Here is an 8,780-nt window from a genome sequence, read left to right on the forward strand (position 1 = left end):
AATTTGACGTCAGTCAATTCAGTTGATGACGGTAATTTATTAACCTCTACCTTATCAACCCGTGTAATTTAAAGGGTTAATACTATGAAAAACCTCAAATTGGTACACATGTGACAAATTTACCCCGAACTAATTTTTTAATCACAAAAAACCTCAAACTGGTACACTTGTGATAAATTTACCCCAAACTAATTTTTAACCATAAAAAACCCCAAACTGATACACTCGTAATAAATTCACCCCCCGTTAAATTAAATTAATACCATAAAAAATCACAAATAGGTAAACCTGTGACAAACGGAGGGATAAAACTCCAAATTGGTACACCCGTCAACTGCCACATGTCATCTAACTTATTAGTTTGACGGTAAAATTTAATTGAAACTAATGGAGGGTAAATTTGTTATAGGTGTACTAGTTCGAGGTTTTTAATGGTCAAAAAATTAGTTTGAGATAAATTTACCACATGTCTATTAGTTTGAAGTTTTTTGTGGTATTAATCTTAATTTAAAAGAAGTCGGAACTTACAAATCAATTTTATGCTAATAAATTCTTTGCAATACTGGTAACTTACTACTAACCAGCGACTTGATTTTGTGAATTAACATCATAAACTTCTTCAAACATCTACCAACGTTGAAGAATGTTCAAGGAATTTATGGATGTTAAAAGTAATGGCAATCAACGAACGGTAAAAACAAATAAAACCCATTAATGCTGCAAAGAGCATTTTATCATTAAAATACCCCAAATTCTAACACTTTCCTTCCGTACGTCGGCCTTTGCTGCGCTCCAGTCATATGTAGCACGGCAATTTTGCTGGCGCTTGATCCGATGGCTCGACGTTGACAGGTTTCAAATTCTGACAGATGACGTTCGAATTACTCAAATTCGACGGCTGAAAGCAAAAAGGAAACTTCCCATGCACAAGGTCACCGGACTAGAGGATCGGCCCAACTTATTAGCAGCTTTCCTTGTATATCGCATAATCAAACAATAAGTTTCGGAAGTAACTCCTTGGACGGTTCCATTGCGGTATGAAGCGAGCCTCGGGGTCAAGGAAAGCACCAATTGAGTATATAATGATGAGACATCCAGACATTACGAAAGGAAAGAGTCCAATCCTGGTACTTGTCAATACCACATATGTACCGCAAGCAAAGGCTAGCACCATCCCAAGTATCGCAACGTAAATGCAATCCCCCGCCCTGTTGGCATATCTCGCCTGTTGGCGATTGTTCACGTGCATAGTGTCATATTGTAAGAACAAGGCCAGGATGGAGAAACTGAATGCAGTAGTATTAGATATGACAAAGGCTTTGAAAGCTGCCCTGCCTGCAAGAGTCGCCATTCCTTGGTTGGGTCCGTCGTTGTTATAACCTCCAGGCATCGTGAAGGCCGCGGCGAAGGTCACTGTGGCTATTAGTACTGCCACTAGTAGTTGAAGGTCAATAATGCTTCTTTTTGATGAATAGAAATTTTCTGTCTTGGCGGTAATACTTCCTGTGGTTATAAACCCAGCTGGTTGACCCTCAACAATTTGCTCGTCTAACCTCTTCTTGACACATTCCATAGCCCTGTCTTGACAAAACGGCATTCCAAGAGATCCTTTCAACACATGTTTGACTTTTGCAGCTTTGTAGCCGACCTAAAAATGTACAGAATGTATCAATAAACGGGTGGTCTTTCCTAGCGAAATACTTCAAGACCCTCACTTTACACACTGAAAGTGCATCTATAATGAATAGAGCTTGTGGCAAGTCCTAAAACGTTATGGAGAATTCATTCAATTCATCTATTTTAGATAAAACCAGTAAATAGAGTATCCTAAAGTAAACAATTACAGTTTTGAGTATGCTCTTCTCTAGGAATTATTTGAACTATTTTTCTCAAATAGGGCAGAGTGCAGGTTCTCTCTTTTACCTCAAAAACTGTTTGACAGAGAGCAGAAAAGAAACACAAGGATTTCAGCCAAATATTGTACAAAATATTCTGATCCTTTCTTGTGAATGTGGCAGAGTAGTTGTTTCAATGTCAGAAGGTGCAACTAAACTTTTTGGATTGGGATCCTTTAAAGCTATGGCTAATTTTACATTTTAAAGTTACCCCTGAATGCTTGACACCCCAGGGCCCAGCACAAGGGCCATTAGACAACCCAGATTTATTCTCCATATTTTTTTTTTTTGCTTTATCTTATCCCCTAAATTTAGAGGATCACAACCTAAAATGCTTTGCATTGTTTTCAAGATACACAGACAAATTACTTTTGAACTAGTTGAAGACTTGCTTGTAGCACGGATTTGAAATTTATACTCAATGAAGCTTTTGAGCATACAACACATATTTACCAACGTTGAACATTATACTGTACACAAATAATATATATTTATCAACCAAACAACGGAATTAACCAATATTGAATATTACTTTATTAAGTGAATTGTCTTAAAAGTATTCCTTGTTATTTGAAAAAAATATTGAAACTTAAATTATTTTTTATGATATGCAGTTAACTGTTGGCAATTAATACGATATTTGGGTTTTTTTTATGTAATAAGATTTTAAGGAGAGCTTTCTTATGTGGGAATGACTTTAATGATTTCAGACTGTAAGACTTCAAGTTTAACATTTTAGAGTAATAACTAATGGCAAGATAATTGTTTTGTAAAATGAAGTTCCTATTTGACAATGCAAATTAATGACTTTGTTATAGATAAAAAAATTTGAATGCAACTTTTTAGATACAGCTTTTTGTTACTGTCGCAATACTCGTAAATATGGCTTAACCAATTTTTAGACTATTGAAAAAATTGTATTTAAATACGGCTTTAACAATTTTTTCAATAGTCCAAAAAATTTACGTTTTACTTTGTCAAAAAATCGTTTGTGTGCACATCCAATTTATGGATTAATTGGTAGTTTGAAAGAAAGAAGATGTGTGCCCTACACATTTAGTTAATAATAGGTGGAAACATTATATACCAACTTAGATATATGAAAGAACCATAAATATTTTGTATCGCGTATTAATTTAGACTTGTTGACTATTGTATCAAATTGTATTTAAATTAATAAGCTGTGGGGATTGATGTTGATGTTTTGTTGTAGGAACATTATTGATAGATTAAGTGGATAAAAAAAGCCTTTTTATTTTTGTCTTATTAATGTAATAGTTAGTGTGTTGACTAATGTGAAGTGAAGTGGGAGGTAATGAAGCTTTGTTTATTTGTTGCCCAACCACAAAGTTCAATTCTGCCCAAATTCCTTATTTATGGTTCGATATGAAGTATGAAATCACTTCACTCCAAGCCCCTTTTCAAATGTGTGTCAAACTTAACGAAGCTATCTATGCTACTATTTGCTACGAAAATTGAAGATATAGACAATATGCTCAAACAATTGAACAAGTAAAACAAAGTTGACACAAAAAGACTCCGATGTTTGTTTGCGCCGAGTATCACCTGGGCCCAGTTTCTAATCGTTATTGAAGAAATTACTCTACGAGTGAGGGTTCAAGCAAGCATACCTCCTCATGAGCCAAAAAAATGTCAAGGGCAGTCATATGATCCTTGTTTGTGGCGAAACGGTCTACCCTCTTGTCTCGTCCAAGTCTGTAAATGGTGAAGTATTTTTTATGGAGCGCAGTCAAATGCAAAGCCGTGTTTCCATTAGTGTCTTGTTCGTTGAGAAGATGTAGGAGGCCTGGCATCCGGAGAATGTAATTGACTACAAATACTCGTCCACCGATTGCAGCAGCATGAAGAGCCGTTTGGCCTTTGAAGTTTATAATGTCCCAAGCATCAGGACAGGATCTAACAATCTCGTCAATGACATGGCGGTAGCCTAGAAACGCTGCAATGTGAAGAGCCGATTGCCCCTCTTTGTCTAAAGTGTATGCCATAGAAGTATCGTGTTGCAAGAGTAGTCGAACTGCTTCGACTTTGCCTAGGGAAGCGACATAATGAAGAGGAGTCCAACCCATTTCATCTCCTTCTCTGATCAATTCCGGTCTCTTCTCCAGGATTTTCCACCAACCTTTGCAAATACAACAGGAATATGTCATGCTTTATACTGTTTTTGGCATCATGACATAGATATTAAAATTGTATTTCATCCCATGAAGCTCTCCCGTTTTTCTCTGTACTAGCAAGGAATATGTCATGGTTATTCTGAAGTTTCTCTAGTTATCTAGTGAAACACATGTGAATCTGACCACCTTCAATCCAGTATAATGCAGAAATTTGTGAATTTTGCTTTTTGACAAGCGAAATTGTTAGAAATTCGTAAAGTTGATCGAGAAGAAGCTTCTCCTATTTTTATGAAGGCATATGCTCTGTCAAGGCTAGAATAAAATACCAATGCTTTTTACTCAGATGCCAATCATTTTGCAGAACAATCGTGCCCAACTCAATTTTATAGAAATTTCAATATTGAATGAGGACTTAGCACCTCGTACATTTTCAATGGTAAAATCATTGCACTCTCATTTTTTCAAGTCGTCATGATTTGCCCTCAAGAATTCAAAAATTTTGCATATAAACCCTGATCTTCTGGAAATATATTGCATGCCATGCCATACTGCAAAGCAATTAATCGTAAGCAGAAAATATCAAAACAAAGAAGAATACAAGAAAAGAAGAGAAAAAAGAAAAACCGAACTAGAGGAGAGAGAGACAAGGGAAGAGGTAGTGGTGTTATGGTGATGGTGGTTGCTGCCACCGCCATCATAGGAATTAAGGATACGTTTGTTTTGTGAAAAACTCAATAATAAAGGTCCAAGATTACGGTTAGTTTTCATTTATTTGGTGATATATGATTGAAAACATTTTCTGATGTTTGGATCTCAACGGAAAATGATTTCAATCTCATGACTTCATCTCAGGAAAAAAAAATCAAAATTTTTAATAATTTTGTTATTTTTTTAAAAAAAATCGAATTTTTAATTATTTGTTATTTCTCTTTTCTTTTTTTAAAAATTGAATTTTTAATTTTATTTTTTCTCTTTTCTTTTTCGTTTTCCTTTTCTTTCTCTTTCTTTTTCCTCCTTCCACCGCGCAACCGGTCAGTGACGACCATAGGCGAGCCTCGAGCGAGCTCTGACCTCAATGGTCTCGGGCGAGGTTGAGGCGCAAGGTCAGGAGGCGGCGAGGTTGAGACTCATTAGATCTTGGCAAGCTCGAGCTTGCCGGCGAGCCTCGACCTTGGCAGAGGGAAAGAAAACAAGATAAATAAAGAAAAAAAAGAAAAAAGAAAAAAGAAAAGAAAAGAATAAAATATTAAAAGAGTTAAGAGGAGCAATTCCGGAAAGTGTTTTCACCTTTTTAGATTAGGGAATTCACTTTTCTAATTTTATACATGAATATTTTCCTTGACTAGAAAGTATTTTCGGTTGACTTATCATTTTCAATGAACCAAACAGATGAAAGTCTGAAAATACTTTCCCTCAAACAAACACACCATTGGTTCACTGGCTTACAATCTTGTGATACTTACTTGGTAGTGAGAAGAGCACTGCAGCATGTAGAGCTGTCAGTCCCTTAGGGCCCTTATGACAAGATGACAACGAGAATGCATTTAAAATTAGCACAACGATATCTGAACGTCTTCGATGTGCTGCGAGATAAAGCGGGGACTCATTGGCAGCATTAGTAATATCACATAATTGAGGATCTTCTTCAATTAGCAACTTCACCACCAATTCATGCCCTCCTCTTACTGCATAGTGCAATGCGGTATCCTTATGCAAATTTGGCTTTCTAAGTAGCTCTTTGCATGCGTCAATTTGTCTGTTTTCAACAGCCCAATGCAATGATTTTGCCAGATCAGTGAAAACTCGAACTGCTTCGCAGCTTCCCAGTGTGGCAACAATATGTAGGGGAGTATCTCCTTTGGAGTTACCCTGCCAAAGAAGGGACGGTCCTGATGGAAATTGGAGAAGGTTTTCAATGAAATTTACCTGCTTATATTGAGCCGCAACGTGAAGAATGTTGTTCTCCTTTGGTGTTGTTTGGTGGAAAAGGTTCTCTCCATTTCCCGAAATTATTGTCTTCAGCAAATCAAAGTCTCCAGACTGTGCAGCCTCATACACTTTAGGATGCATGCTTATCTATCTATCTTTCCCGGGGACACAGAGTTGTTGCGAGTGAACTTGTGCATATAAGCAATGAGTTCAAGTGGGAGGAATTTCTTTTCAGAAAATAGTTTTCGAAAAGTCAAATTGATCTATTTCTTTGAAGTTTCTGTTCTCCCACACGCAAATTGAAAGGAAAAAGATCAAGCAAAAAAACAAAACAATGAGAACCATCTTCGATGTCATTTTACTTTTCCGAACCATCTTTTCTTCCACGTTTCATCAAAAGCCAAACCATTGCACATCAATGATACTTCGTGGAACATGGTAACTTCAGACTTCTATGCCTTCCCCCGGCGAGTACGTAGCAATGGGAACCATCTTCGATAGTTCTTCAGCCAAGTGAACATTCTACGGAACAACAGCCAGAGACCGTTGTCATCTTGTCACTAAATTTAACGTGGTCACAAATATTTACATTACTACACGAGTCGGATTAGTTTTTTTTTTTTTTTTGAGTCGTATCAGTTGACGAAGTAGAAAAACATATTAAACTAAACGTGGAAAAAAGAATTCAATTTTGTCGTTTTAGGGTATTCCAATAGTGAAAAAAATGTTACTTTTGTCACTTTAGGCACACCCAAAGGTGACGAAAAGAATGATTTTTGTCGCCTTAGGGTTGACGAAAGGCCAAAAAGCCCACCAAAAGTAAGGCAACAAATTACCCGGTTTCGTCACCTTAGGGTCTGCCAAAGAAGGCCAAATTCTCAGTTTGTCACCTTAGGTCATACCCCAAAGCGATGAAAAAAAATCATTTTTGTCGCTTTAGGACCGCCCCAAGGTGATAAAATTATTTTGTCACCGTAGGTTCAAAATTTTCCCATCTCAATGTGAGTTGAAATTTTGTTGCTTAGGCCCAAACCTAACGGGACAAAACCATTTCACTTTAGGCCTCATCTGAGGCGACAAAGGCGAGAAAAACAGTTGAGAAATTAGAGAGATATGTAAAATCAGCTAAATAACCTAATATCATTAACAAAAACCATGATTTTGTTGCTTTAGATTCAATCTAAGGTCAGCAAAAGCCTTAGGTTCAAAACTATCCCAACTTTGATTGAATCCATGGCGACAAAGTACGAATTTTGTCGCCTTTGGATGACAATTTTTTTTTTTTGGTCAAGAAAAAATTTCTCTCTCTCTCTCTCTCTCCAATTCGCTGGACCAGAGTAGGTGCCAGTGAACTTATCATGCATATGAGCAATAAGTTCAAGTTAGAATGGTGGACATATCGCTGAGGAATTTCTTTGAGCTTTCTAGGAGGAATGGCCTAAATGTTTGAGTGGGAATAGGGGCTGTGGGCACTGCGGAGGAGTTTCTTCGAGCTTTCCTAGATGATTGGACAGCACGGTTACTACCAGGAAGAAATTTCTTTGAGTTTCCGAAGATGAATAGAAAGGAGATTATTACACAGGATATTATGCGGATGGTCCCCTCCTTGGACGGTTGGTGGTGCTTTCCTGATTCCTCGCTGCGATGAAACAGCTGCTATCTCTCCCGACCTCCAGTTTGAGTGGGCGCCTTTCTGCGATGAAACAGGTGCGTCTTTCTCTGTCTTTTCCAACTCTAAGCCAACAACCCTCGCCGAGCGATGGGTGCAAAGGTTGCAGGCCTCGCCCGTGCCACATAGGACGGCGGTGTCCATATCAATGATTTCCGGCTAAAATTAGCCAGAAGGATTATATTGGCAAATCGTGAAAATATTTAAGATTAAATTGGTCAAATTGAAATATTTATGTCCGAATTGGTCATCGTATAATAGGTTTATGACTTTTTTGGTAATTATTCCCATTTATAACCTTCAAGGTTCCAGGAAATTTGTCTACTTGTTATTGTTTTGTGGATGAAAATGTGATCGATTTGGCAATCAAAATGATATAGAATCTATGCCACGGAGCTGGTGTTCTGCTTGATCCCTCCTCTTTACTTATCTCTTGATCTTCATGCTTCTTTGGCAAACCTTTCAACAAAGAAAGCAAGATACATTATCAGGAAGGGATTCTCATCCCAAAGCTAATAATGTAATAATCATGAGGCATACCTTGTGCATCAGCAAGAAACCACCATGCATTGGTTGTCCTTACAGATTCAACATGCTACTTTCACACATCGAACAGCCTCTACTGAAGGAAAGGGAAAAAGCAAAAAGCTTTGGGCCCATTTTCATCTCCTTGGGTCTTCAAACTGCAGCTGAGCCTTCCCAGGGCCAAGATAAAAGACTGGACTTTTCTTTTAGGCGTTCTTGGTGAGCTGGGCTTTAGTGATCGTTGTTGTTACTTCAATTGGTAATCTCTCTCCACAGTCTCTTTCTTGCTTTTGATAAAAGGCTCGCGCTCTCACCCTTTCAAGCCTTTCTGTGGTATGCTACGATGCGGTCTTCTCTCATTTGATGTGTTATGTCCTTCGCCGAGACCTTTTCAGCTTCTCTTATATATAATCTGCAATCGTATAATGTCCCGATAGGCATTTCCTTAAATAGAAATTGTTTTGAAATTTCTCATCTTTTGTTTGCAGATGACTAGTTATTTCGTTTCGAGCTTACTAGTAGGGTCACTAAAATTGTCCAAACCAACATTGCTATGGCCTCGCAACAAAGTTATCAATTTCAATAAGGAAATGCAGTTTTTCAGTCCTAACAAGTCAAGACGGTTCA

General features: G+C 37.6%; 1 protein-coding gene across 1 annotated transcript; it reads right to left on the bottom strand.

Annotated features, from left to right (window-relative positions):
* Positions 1-961: 961 nt before the first annotated feature.
* On the bottom strand, positions 962-6,100 carry LOC130140055 (ankyrin repeat-containing protein At5g02620-like). The gene is made up of 4 exons (XM_056318410.1): positions 5,494-6,100; positions 4,214-4,216; positions 3,527-4,035; positions 962-1,648 (listed from the first exon to the last, which is right to left on the bottom strand). The coding sequence occupies exons 1-4, from the start codon at positions 6,098-6,100 to the stop codon at positions 962-964; spliced, it is 1,806 nt and encodes a 601-aa protein (XP_056174385.1).
* Between the last annotated feature and the right edge of the window lie 2,680 nt (positions 6,101-8,780).

The sequence above is a fragment of the Syzygium oleosum genome, unplaced genomic scaffold (assembly GCF_021117445.2).
Source record: "Syzygium oleosum isolate NSW1041296 unplaced genomic scaffold, Sole_v2.1 Sole_v2.15, whole genome shotgun sequence".
Lineage (NCBI taxonomy): Eukaryota > Viridiplantae > Streptophyta > Magnoliopsida > Myrtales > Myrtaceae > Syzygium > Syzygium oleosum.

Bases quoted from the DNA above. Each gene is read 5' to 3' on its own strand.
- LOC130140055 (XM_056318410.1), bottom strand. From the start codon at position 6,100: ATGCATCCTAAAGTGTATGAGGCTGCACAGTCTGGAGACTTTGATTTG. The intron at 1,649-3,526 runs GTATGCTTGCTT...GTACATTTTTAG, and splicing joins TTTTTTTGGCTCATGAGGAG to GTCGGCTACAAAGCTGCAAA.